Source organism: Mercurialis annua, linkage group LG3 (assembly GCF_937616625.2).
Source record: "Mercurialis annua linkage group LG3, ddMerAnnu1.2, whole genome shotgun sequence".
In the NCBI taxonomy this organism is placed as follows: Eukaryota; Viridiplantae; Streptophyta; class Magnoliopsida; order Malpighiales; family Euphorbiaceae; genus Mercurialis; species Mercurialis annua.
Genome location: NC_065572.1, coordinates 67826295 through 67840192, shown reverse-complemented (window position 1 = coordinate 67840192; position 13898 = coordinate 67826295). Strand labels below are relative to the sequence as shown.

General features: G+C 29.3%; 1 protein-coding gene across 1 annotated transcript; it reads right to left on the bottom strand.

Moving 5' to 3' along the window:
• Positions 1–903: 903 nt before the first annotated feature.
• LOC126672900 (uncharacterized) lies at positions 904–6465 on the bottom strand. Its single transcript, XM_050366851.1, has 2 exons — positions 6049–6465; positions 904–1113 (listed from the first exon to the last, which is right to left on the bottom strand). The coding sequence occupies exons 1-2, from the start codon at positions 6463–6465 to the stop codon at positions 904–906; spliced, it is 627 nt and encodes a 208-aa protein (XP_050222808.1).
• Positions 6466–13898: the final 7433 nt, after the last annotated feature.

Here is a 13898-nt window from a genome sequence, read left to right as displayed (position 1 = left end):
GCTAACCTATATGGTAACAATATTACTGTATAAGAACAAAAAGTTTTATTCATCCATAATTTGTGAACTTTGCGATTCGGATTATGTGGGTCGGGTAGATGTTTGAGCTTATAGATTCAGTTTGATTTTTATTAGATTCAGTAACATTCAAGCTGTCTGAGGTTGCTTCTCCCCTATGATACGTTATTAAATTATACGAGGGATGAAGTCTCAATACTCATGGATAATAGCTCTTGATTAACGATTTTTGTTATTTCAATAATATAGAGATGTTAATAATTCGTTGGATTATTCAGGTGAAAATGATACATGTTCAGACGTTCAAAATTTATAAAAGGACACCATTCTTCAAAATAATGTTAATGATGAACTAAGGACGATATAATGCCCTTAAAATAAGTTACGAGTAAGAAAGTACCTATCGCATTTAGAATTCTTTATAATTTTATATACAATTTACGAATATAACGCCAAAATGTTTGAATCCAAGAAACAAACAAATGAGTTATATAATTAGATTTAAATTTTAAAAAATTGCAGCACTAAAATTATATTTTGTAAAATTATTTTAATCATACTTGTAATTAAAAAAAATACTAGTCTGATATTTATAGGACTATGTATTTATATAAAAAGATACTATTTAATTTACCAAAAAAAAAAGATACTATTTAGAAAGATACTACTATTATATTAGTATTATCTTATTATAGAATTGACAATTTTTTAACTGATTCAAGTCCAAACTGCAGAAAATATAGATTTTAAAGAGTTTATTACTTTACCTAGTACGTACTCCTTTAATTAAAAAACATTACCATAGGTCCATACTGTACCTCCACAGTACTATAATTCAATGAAAATGTGAATAACTAATCTTAAAATTAAATGCGAAAAAGCTAACTAGCTGAGGTGGTTGTTAATTGAAGGCCCCCACAGCGAATGAGTGGGGAACGCGTGGCAAAAGCAGCAGCACCACAAGCAAGGTGTGGCGAGTGCTTCGAGCCTACCAGCCATGACTGGCTGGGTTAGGGCTGGCAATCCTCTTCTTTCAGACACACTCGCTTTAACCTCTCTTTTCTGTCTCCCTTTCTCTTCCCTACCTTTCATTACCTTAATTAATCCCACTTCAACTTAATTTCATAACTAACTACTCTCTTAATTCTTTTCCTAATTCATTAATTTTACTGTGTTGTTTTGAAGAATGAATCTCTACCCGAATAATAGAGGTGATCGATTCACGATTTAACCAAATTTTTTTATCAACCGAAGCGATTGATCTAGGCGGATTTTTTTCCAGAAATTTCTATCGTTAATAATTATAGATAGAAGAAATTATTTTACCAATTTTCTGTTCTTCTTCTTGAATTAAACTAAAATAGTTACTCCCTCTATTTTTTTTTAGTTGTCATTTTAGGCAAATGTATTTTCCATCAATAGTTGTCCATTTAGAGATTTAAGATGATTTTAATTTTAATTTTCCAAATTTATCTATGCCTAATAAATGACTCTATAGAAAGCATTTATTAACTAGTGGGGTTATATTAGTATTTTTCTTTGTAATTTAAGACAAAATGAGCATTGTCTTGGTATGTGTAATTTTTTCTAAATGGACAACTAAAAAAATGGAGGGAGTAATTGTTTCTTAATCCATGTTGATTATAAAATAGATTGTACAAACAGTAACTGTTACGTATGATCTTAATCTTCATTACTTTATTAATCTTAAAGAATCTAAAACGCCAACAACCTTTGATTCTCTTCACGTTAATTAAGTTAATTGTAACCCTAAGTATAATACTACTAATTTATCAATTAAACACCACACATTCACAAGCCAATAGATTTTAATAATTACAGGTTACATGTCATTATCAAAAAGGGATCTACATTACAAGTTGATGATCGATTAAGATATGGTTATTAATTTAATTTATTGAGATTATTATAACTAAAAGGAAAGATTATACTAATGGAGTCTGCACTTTTTAAAATCTTCTATTTTAATGTATGCACTTGTTTTTGTTTATTTCTTTAAGTATATGAATTTATTTGTTTTCAAAAAAGTGTTTGTGACACATATTTTTCAAATTAAAAAGAAAAACTGGCTAAATATGTTTAAATTTATTTAAAAAAATAAATTACAAACGGTTTCAATATTTAATAACTCACTTTTTTTTTATCTTTTTTTCATATTTTTTAACTATTGATAATAAAATTTTAATTAGAAATAGTTAAAATATTCATTCATGTTAAAATAATTATAGTAAATATATAAGTTAGTAAATAAAAATAATACATATATTAAATTAGTGATAAAAATAGACAAGATCAACCTGTTAAGCTGGGAACTAAGACCAGAGTCTGACCTCCGATCATGGGTCCAAATTTAAAAATTCGATTATTCTCCCATTTCTTTCACTGGTTTGATCTAAATTAATTATTTTTTTATTAAATGAGACTCTTTAAGACAAGTCGAACCGACCGTTTTGTAATTGTATGAGTATGTGATTTACATAATTATTATGATTTCTTTTAGTTTATAAAATTTCTATATAATGCAATATTTATTAAAAAAAATTAAAAATTCAATTAAAATATTGAGAAAATAATTGTTCTATAAATATTAGTTTAACATAAACATAATTTAATTAACTTTAAAAGAATCATTTTTAAAAATTGAAAATAAATTTACAAAAGTTTTTCCGTTTGACCTGCAAAACCCGCTATAACCTATAACAAGCTTCATACTCTAGTTTTATACAAAACAAACAAATTCAAACATTTAAATGAACAAAAGAGAAATATAAACACCTAAACATAAAATTTTAAAAGTTCAAACACCACTAGCGTAGTTTTTCCTAATTAAAAAAGCATTTTACATTATTTGTAATACAGTTAGCTTATTAGCTAGCAATTAGGGCAATCAAAACATAATCCATTGGTTGATTTTATGCTTTGGAGACAAGCACATGCACTGATTGGTTGATGGTGGTGATCTGGATAATCTCTACATGCCAGGTGGTGGCTTTCTTTAATCAAAAGATTAAGCCAAAGTTTAAGCACATAATATCATTTTTAATTGAACCGTACGTACTTATTCATGGTTGGTGTGAGTACTTATACAAAAAAAGATTAATTAACATGAAAGTTAGAAATAATTAATTATTTAGGTGTGATGATGATGCCAAATTGCTTCGAAGGATTGTATATATAATTATGTAGTAAACCTAATTAAAAGTTTGGTGATATATGCTTGTCTTTTGAATCAGAAAACTACAAGTGATGTGAATTGAGGTAGAATAGTGTTAAAACTTGGAGGCGAAAGCATCCAAGAAGATGATGGGGATTGAACTAGATCCCAAATCTACCAATTAAAATCTTCTTTGTACAATATTGGTACGTCAGTATTGTACATTCAACTCGAACCGAATCGGGCTAAATTGAGTTCTTTCTAATAACAAACCAAACCGAATTTTCAATAACGTTAAAATTTTCAATTTGAACTTAATTAGTTGGTTCAGTTGATTTTCGGGTTGGTTCAATTATTTTGATTTGTTTCTTTAATTTTTTTTTATTGAAAGGTTTAACTCCTAAAATCAAACCGAAACGGGGAATTTTTTTCAAACAAAACAACATCAGTTGGTTTTTTTAGTTTGGTTAATTATTTTGTTTCGGTTCGTTTAAAATTTTACTGAATTTTCTACGTCTAAAATCAAAACAAAACCAAGAAAATACATTTTTTATAAGTAAACCAAATTGAATTTGTTGGTTAAGTTCGGTTATTAAGTTTTCAAACACCCCTGGTTACTATAACAAAATTATGTTTACAAGACTATTACCCCCTCCGTCCCAATAGAGTTGTCCACTTTATCTTTATTACTCAGTTAAAAAATAATAATTATTGTTTATGAATTTTGTAAAAAATTTCCATACCCCTATTTAATATAGAGTCCATTTACAATTTATTTTTAATTTATTTATTAGTGGATTTTAAATTGGGATAATATTAAAAATTGAGTGTAATAGTTAGTTATTTTTTCAAAGTGGACAAGAATTTTGGAACAATTTTTTTTTCAAAGTGGATAATTCTATTGGAACGGAGTGAGTATTTAATAATATTGATTCTGTTTGATAATGAATTTTATTTATATATAATAGGTTTTTTTTATTTAGCAATTCATTGTGAGTTCTTGTACTGTTAATTTTTGTAATGGAATGTTATTGTAACTCATTTTGTTACTCCTTGCACTTAAGGCTGTGGAAACACTGATTTAACCCGAACCGTTTTACCGAACCAAAATTATAATTGTGGTTCAGTTTTTTTGTGATTATGATTTAGTTTGATTTATAATTAGGTCAGAGATTGGTGTTTGTTTTTTTAGTTTGGTTTGAGCATTTTAAAAACCGAAAAATTAAATAAAAAATATAAAAAAATATAAATATATGTTAAGTAATATTTTTTTATTTTTTTTATTTTTATTATAGTTGATATATAAGTTAATAAATTTCATAAAATATAAAAATATGCTAATAAATATATAAAAACATTTATTATACACTTACAATCGACCCTATAATAATTAATATACACGTTGGATTGAAAAATTATTAATTATTAGAATTATTAATTTATTGAATATTAAATAAGATGTAATATTGAAATTGGTTCCCTAAACTTTTATTAATTATTAAAATTATTAATTTATTGAGTATTAGTTATTAGAGGGTTTACTGTATTATTAAATATTAAAATTAAATTTATGATAAAAAAATAGAAGAAGTAAAAAAAATTGGTTTTTAACCGAATTGAATAGAACCAAACCGAATTTTTAATTCGGTTTGGTGTAAGCCAAAATTAAAATTTGGTTTGATTTGGTTTGAGTTTTTTTTTACCAAATTGCAGTGTTTAGTTTGTTCGGTTCAATAATCAAACCGACCAAACTAACCGAATGCATAGCCGTACTTGCAATATAATAAACATTATCACTGAATAGTTATTACGTTGATGAAATTTCCATGTGAGATTAAGCAGACATGTTAATACGTATCCATATATTAATAATTTTTAAAAATGTAAAATCATAATAACTAATTAAAATAAGTATTCATAATGCAGAAATCTAAAATGAGCTTGACTAGTTATTTGTGAAAAATCTAAAAATAATAACATATTGTAGCATAATTTAAAATTAAAATAAGTAAAATTATAAAATATTTGTTTTAATTAATAACTTTTATTTGATAATAGTAATATTTTGTGTAATAGAACGGCTTATCTAATTTAAAACTAAATGGATAAATTCATATTAAAGTTAAAATTATTAGATCAAAGAATTAATAGATTTTTTTATTTTGTTTTTCTTATTGCTTGAGTTGTTTTGACTTTATTGATATTCTCATTATTCTTCTAGAGTCTACACATCATTATTTAAAAAATATGATGAAAATACGTATTTATCATTTTTAACCAATTCAAACAAAAAATTAATAGAATTATTTATTCAAACACTAAATTATCATTTTTGAATACATTCGGATATTAAATTAGTAATTATCTCAAATTAGTATATGATATTATAAAGTTTCCTAGGAATATTCATAAAAGAAAAAATGTTTCCTAGGAGTGTAAGTTTGAAACTCGAATAGTTTTTGCAGCCCATAGAAATTAAATTATTGGGCCAGGTTCACGGACTTCTTTAGATCGGAATCAAATCAACAATATCAGGGATTCTTTTAAAAAATTCCATTACTTTCTTCACTAACTAGCTAGAACTGTGATGTTTCAGGATTTTACTTTCTATAGAGTAGCAATGACAATTCCAAGGTTTGAAGATTAATGCAGCAGATAGATATTGAATGATATAATAATAACTCAATTGAAAAACTAACAAATTAATAATCCACTTTTCATTACAATTCAATTAAAAAAGCTAATAGATTAATAAACTATCTATTACATAATATCTAACTTGACTGACAAGTAAGCATATAGAACTGCCTAAGAAATCAGAAGTTAAATTGAAAGAGATGATCCTTCTTCAGTACTTGAGCTCGATCGCGGGCTTTCATGAGATCACTGGCTATCTCAAGCGTACTCAAGAAAACTACTTTCTCAGGACTGATTTCTCCCATCAGAATTCTTGTCCGAAAATCTGAGTTTCTCCGATCTTTGAGTTTAGACAAGACTGAATTGTATTTATTACGATTTCCATTACTCAAGACTCCCCACTTCAGAAACAATTCCGACTCCAAAGAAGCAGCAACTCTCACCGGATCACATGCAGTAGGGATATTATTTGTTTCTTGAAGCACCATGCGTAAGCCCTTTAATATTTCTTTCTTTAAATTGTCCCTGGCGGAATTGTTGCACGTTGGAACTTTCTTGTTGGTTCCGCTGTTCTGAAATTTAGCAGGTTTGTGGGCGATGGGGGTTGGTTCGTGAGAAAACTTGTTCTTCCACATGGCAACTGATGCGCATATTTTATATAGGGTTTTTCCAAGTATTTGATATAGTATTATTGCATATTTTTGAGGATATTATGCTTGGAAAGGTGTTTATTTTGTAGATTTATGCGTATGGAGTGAAGCGTAGCAATTTGGAGCAAATTGGAAAAAAGCTGGAAAAAGTGCCTAGTTCCTCAAAAGTGTCTAGTTCCTAGGAACCAGGCACTATTGAGGAACTGGCCCGGATTACTTTCTGCGAATCCTTTGTGGCCAATTCCTCAAAAGTGTCGAGTTCCTAGGAACCAGGCACTATTGAGGAACTGGCCCGGATTACCTACGAACCTAAAAACGTGAAAATCCTTTTTCAACGCGGATTTGGATCCGATTTCAACTACAACTCTTGCAACACATCAAGGACTCTTCCACTATATAAAGACATCTCAAGATCATGTATTCTATCGAGTTTTTCATTATTTTCTATTCTACAAACAATTTGTCTTAGGTTAATTTTGTTTTAGTCCTTAGTTTATTTTCAAGTCTTAATTCTTCGAAGCTTTGATTCGAAGACTTGTATTCCGAATAATTCCAGGTTTTTAATTCAAGTATTTTCTTTCATATTATTTAATTATGTTTATTATTTTTGAGTTATTGATTTCTTCAATTATGTCTAGCTAAATTTATTAAATCTAGGATATTGTGAGTAGTATAGGTTTAATTCAAATCTGAAATTTAATATTCTATCTTTCTTTATTCTTGCAATTCTTATTATTGGGATTAATGCTTGTAATTACTTGATCACCAATTACATGATTAAAAATCAATTTGTGAGTAAACGTCATTAAAGCAAGTTGGTTGGAAAAGATAATAAAAACGTAGTTATAAAACATGAGTCCGTCCACTATGTTTGCGTTGCGTGGCATGTGTGGATAACTTTTCTTAATGCTTTGTTTATGATTGTCGGGTTATTTTCTATTGTCCTCTAAGCCGTGACAGTAAGGACGATTCGGGGTAATCGAGTTATAAACAATAGGTTAACATCGTCTACGAAATAGGGGGTTAACGAGGTTAGATCTATCCGCCATTGCAAAGAATAATTAAAGTTAGGATTGATAGAGATTAGATAAAGATTTGAAGGATTTCCCATATAAAAACAATATTCTAGGTTTGCTTTTTATCATCGTATTTCCTTATTTTATTTTCAGTTTTAGTTTAATTAATTAAAAATCAAATCAATCAAATTCGTTAGTTCAAATAATAATTAGTTAACTATTTTGGTACTAGATTCAATTCCTCGTGGGTTCGACTTTTACTTATCATTATATTACTTGATTTATCGATATCGTACACTTGCGATTTTGTGTATCAAGTTTTTGGCGCCGTTGCCGGGGAATTGTTATTTATATCAATACAACTTAATTAATTATTGCTTTGAACACCTTTTATTTTCTGTTTTTTTTATTTATAAGTTTTCATCATGAATTTTGGTGAATCAACTTATCCATATGAGAGTTTCAATGCACAATACTCTAATATGATGGATTATAATTTGCAATATAATCAATTTCAAGTTTGTGAATGGTGTCAAGGAAATCATGATTGGGCATATTGTCCATATTATTATTCACCATCACCACCTTTACCTTATTATGATTATTGTGATAACGATTATTTTAACTCGTTTTCTAGTTGTGGTGATACTAATATTCAGGTTGTGGTTGATGATCAAAAGGATAAATCAATATATGGGCAAGCTTTAGAGTGGGCTCGTAACAACAATCTTGAACATCTTAGCCATCCATGCTTCGAAGAAGACGATCCTTCTACTTGGAATAAAAGAATTGGAGATCATATACGCTTAATTGGACAACATGCTTTAGCACAATTTACAAGAGATGATGATTGTTTATCGATCGAGGATGAGATCGAGTCTAACCCATTATCTCTTTCTTGTGATTCTAACTCATGTTTTGTAGGTGAAATTGAAATTGAAGGGAAAACACAACCGCTCCATAGTGAAAATATTGAACAATTTAAAGAATATATGGAGGAATGGTGTTATTTGGAAGTTTATCCTATATCTTCAAGTGAGAGTAGGAAATATTTAGAGGATGAACAACCAACTATAAATGTTGCATATGAGGATGATTTGTCTTATAAAGAGAATGTGAAAGAGAGCATATTGTCTGAGAACCCACAAGAAGAACCTTATATTCTTAAATTTATTATTGATCTAAAGGTGAATCAAGTGGAATATGCTCTCTACTACCAAGTTAAAAGGGGACCGACAAGAAAAAAGAGGGAAAAGATGTTGCCAAGAACACTCCCTCACGTTCGAATGTATTCTTAATGAATATATGCGAAGAGTCTAGCTATGGACTCTAACTAAAGCGCTACTTGGGAGGCACCCCAAGACATATCATTTATTTAGTTTTTTTTTTCTTTTTAGATTTTTCCCTCACATTATTATCATGGAATTTTTTATGTCTATTGTGTAGGTCATTAAAGTTGGAAAGCAATGACGACTAATGTAACAAAGAAGATCAAAGTCATCAAATTTAGAAGTTACATCAACTAGGGTGCACACTAGGTAAGTAATCTTGTTTTCTCTTCTTTGATTTCTTATATTTATACATTGAGGACAATGTGATATTTAAGTGTGGGGGTATTATTTATTGTACATTAGGATTTTTTATTTTATCTTTTCAATTTTATTTTCTGTTTTAGTAGAATATTTAATCTTGAGAGAACTTCAAATTTTTTAAACTTAGTTTTAGATTATCCAAAAGTAAGATAGTTCATTAATTGATCAAATAAAACTTGAGAAGCATGTTTAGATATCCCCGTGTCAAGTTGAAATTATGATATCTTTAAGTTTGTTGAAAGTATTTGATTGAAATCATGAGCTTGGTTTTGTTTTAATAATTTTTATTAACTTTTGAGCATAACATTTAAGCACAAAAATCTCTATTACTTGTGATTTAAAGATAGCCAAAATTTCAACTCTTATCAAAATTAATTTTGCTTAGGTTTTATTTGAGTTTTGTGAGAATTTTTGAAGGACTAACCACATGATGCTTTTTACAAACTACACTTAAAAATGTGAGATTTTTGAGCCTAAAATATCAATATTTTTTCTTGAGTATGCTACTTGGTATTTATTTGCTAGAACTTGCAATTCTAAATCAATTTGAGGCCATATAAGATAGGTGATGACATGAGTGTGATTTGGGCATTTAGAAAACCCTTTCCATCCCACTTAAAAAGACTACCAATTTCCCATTAGGATTAACCAACTTTGAGCCTAGCCTTTTCTTGTTATTATACATATGTTTATACCTTTTATCCTTCTTTTATTTCCCTCGTTTGATAACCCAATGAGTTAAAATTTTGAGCAAGAGAATTGAAAGAAAAAGACATATGTTTCACTAAGCATAGTTGACAAGAAATTCAAAGATGAGCGAAAAAAGAAAAGAACCAAAAACAAATTGAAAAGAAAAAAAAAAACTTCTAAAAAGAAAAAAAAATATAGAGCAAAGAAAAAAAAATTGGTTTGAAAAAAAAATATAGCAATTGAATTCTTGTTTTGAGCTTCATGAGAAAAATTAGTGATTGTTATTGTCTTGAGATTGATAAAGAAATATTATTTGAATTTTTAACTCATTTAACCTCATTTAAGCCTTAAATCCTATCTTGAACCTTAGCCCCATTACAACCAAAATTAAAGACCCATTGATTCATGTTGTCATTTATTTTCAAGTGGTAGAATTTTGTTTGAATTGCAAGCCTATGGTTCAATTTATATCATGATAGCAAGGAGTGAATTCATACCCCAAATACATGAGCGTATTGAGAGAAATCTTGTGAGGAAAACGGTTTGTTTTAAAGTTTGAGTGTGGTTGGAAATTTAAAGTTTTTATGATGCTTTTTAACTCTTAGGTACTAATTGGTAATGATAGAGTTGAGTTTTGTGTTTGATATTAAGTTATGGGTAATATTGATTTTTGTGAATAAATGTTTAGCTTGAGTTAATACGTTTTATTAATTAAAGTCAAGGTCATTCGATTTCATGATATATTTCAATTTGTTATTGATTGCTTAATGTCAATCTTGTTCGGGGAAGTTTATTATGCTAGGATTTTGAAGTTTGATTTAATTAATGTGCTACTTTACTTGAGGACAAGTAAAGAACTAAGTGTGGGGGAGTTTGATGCGCATATTTTATATAGGGTTTTTCCAAGTATTTGATATAGTATTATTGCATATTTTTGAGGATATTATGCTTGGAAAGGTGTTTATTTTGTAGATTTATGCGTATGGAGTGAAGCGTAGCAATTTGGAGCAAATTGGAAAAAAGCTGGAAAAAGTGCCTAGTTCCTCAAAAGTGTCTAGTTCCTAGGAACCAGGCACTATTGAGGAACTGGCCCGGATTACTTTCTGCGAATCCTTTGTGGCCAATTCCTCAAAAGTGTCGAGTTCCTAGGAACCAGGCACTATTGAGGAACTGGCCCGAATTACCTACGAACCTAAAAACGTGAAAATCCTTTTTCAACGCGGATTTGGATCCGATTTCAACTACAACTCTTGCAACACATCAAGGACTCTTCCACTATATAAAGACATCTCAAGATCATGTATTCTATCGAGTTTTTCATTATTTTCTATTCTACAAACAATTTGTTTAGGTTAATTTTGTTTTAGTCCTTAGTTTATTTTCAAGTCTTAATTCTTCGAAGCTTTGATTCGAAGACTTGTATTCCGAATAATTCCAGGTTTTTAATTCAAGTATTTTCTTTCATATTATTTAATTATGTTTATTATTTTTGAGTTATTGATTTCTTCAATTATGTCTAGCTAAATTTATTAAATCTAGGATATTGTGAGTAGTATAGGTTTAATTCAAATCTGAAATTTAATATTCTATCTTTCTTTATTCTTGCAATTCTTATTATTGGGATTAATGCTTGTAATTACTTGATCACCAATTACATGATTAAAAATCAATTTGTGAGTAAACGTCATTAAAGCAAGTTGGTTGGAAAAGATAATAAAAACGTAGTTATAAAACATGAGTCCGTCCACTATGTTTGCGTTGCGTGGCATGTGTGGATAACTTTTCTTAATGCTTTGTTTATGATTGTCGGGTTATTTTCTATTGTCCTCTAAGCCGTGACAGTAAGGACGATTCGGGGTAATCGAGTTATAAACAATAGGTTAACATCGTCTACGAAATAGGGGGTTAACGAGGTTAGATCTATCCGCCATTGCAAAGAATAATTAAAGTTAGGATTGATAGAGATTAGATAAAGATTTGAAGGATTTCCCATATAAAAACAATATTCTAGGTTTGCTTTTTATCATCGTATTTCCTTATTTTATTTTCAGTTTTAGTTTAATTAATTAAAAATCAAATCAATCAAATTCGTTAGTTCAAATAATAATTAGTTAACTATTTTGGTACTAGATTCAATTCCTCGTGGGTTCGACTTTTACTTATCATTATATTACTTGATTTATCGATATCGTACACTTGCGATTTTGTGTATCAGCAACTATCTGACGAGACAGCCTCTGGATTTTGTTGCAAGGGTGTGATCTCATTGACATAATGCCTGTGGCGATTTTGTTGCGGAGAAGAAACTGCGCAGAGATATGATGATGAGGGTACTCCTTTATGCGAGTGAGTGCACGTCGGCATCGACGTTCGTCCCTTTTTCCGGCTTCTTTTGACGCAAACAATGCAACTTCGAACAAATCTATCAGATCTTTCTCCGTACTTCTTTCTATGTAAACCATTCTTTGATTCTTGATTTCTCTCCACTACAATTTGCTCTGTATTTTAGAAACAAATGAAGCAAATTGATGAATGGCCTTGCGGCTGAGTTGTATTTATTGAGTAGAGTAAGTAGTGTTTGTAGTTTCTTCAAATTCTTCTAAGTGAGGCGGTGGATTCCTAAACTGTTTAGGATTTTAAATCTTAAGGATTAAAGATTCCTCAAGTAGTGTTTACTGTTTAGTAGTTTCTTAAGGAATAAAGATTTCCATCCTATTTCAGAATTAACAACCGAATCAAATGCTAAATTGTCTCAGATATTTTAATTTTAGATATATTTTATTTCTACACCAAGACAGTAAACTTCATAAATTTAGTTTAGGCTTAATTTCTCTAAGTACCACAAATTTTAGAGTCTATTGTAATTTAAATCCGAACTTCTTTTACTTTTTAGTAATTTAAAACACGAGCTATTAGTTTTTTATAATTTAAAACACTCGGTAATTTTTTGTTTAAAAATGTAGATGTAGACAATGGAATATATATACACTATTTGACGTCTACTTCAACAGTTTTTAATGAAAAATTGCTCGGCGTTTCAAATTGTAAAAATGTATAAAAGTTGGTATCCGACATTATAAAAATTAAAAGTTCATGTTAGATTTATCAAAGACGATAATATTTGTAATTTCTAAAGCACTTAAATCTTTAGCTTACGATATTGCTCCTTCCGTCCGAAAAAACAGACCGAGAAACACAATGTTAACTTAGTAGGAAGAGAAAGAGCGCGCACCGAGGAGAAGCAGACATCGGTCCATGAGCTCTTCCTCTTAGCCATGTTAGGGACTCGATCAGCAGGAATGCTTGTATCCTGGCATGGAACATATGAATACAGTGCTGTAATGGCTGAATTAGTTCAAGCATCTGTTCTCTTAATGTCTTTCTATTTAATTTGTGTGTGCCTATGCAGGTTCTTGCTTTCAATATCAAGCCAGTGAAGAACCTTAAGAGCTTGGACAACATGAAAATTGATGAATGAGTTGAGACTTGAGATGAACCTTAAGATGAATTTTTGAAATTTGAATTGTATCATGACCAGGTTTCCTCACTTTCAAATAACAATTTAATGAAGCAAATTGATGAATGAGTTGAGACTTGAGACTGAGTTGTATTTATAGAATAGAGTAAGTAGTGTTTGTAGTTTCTTTAAATTCTTCTAAGTGAGGCAGTGGATTCCTAAAATGTTTTAGGATTTTAAATCCTAATTAAGGATTAAAAATTTCCTTCCTATTTCATACGGAATAAAATGCTAAATTATCTCGGATATTTTAATTTTAGATGATATTAAAAGATACGACTTTAATAAGCTACATGTTTCCTTTTACACCAAAACAATTTACTGCTACAGAACCTATAATATATACCCTGCCTTAAAGATGGTGGATAAATTTTTAAATTTTTACTAATTTTTTTTGAGTGAAGGTTCAAAACCCCCCTAAACTTGGCATGAAAGATCAAATACGTCCAACCTCGTAAAAGTGGATCAAATCACCCCACAACTATACAAAAACGTATCAAATGCCTCCTTCCCCACTCTCACCTTAGAGAGTGAACGCACTCTCCGGTTTTAGATGGTTTTAGGTGGTTAAAAGCTTAAAATAGTTCTTAGCATTTATTTCAT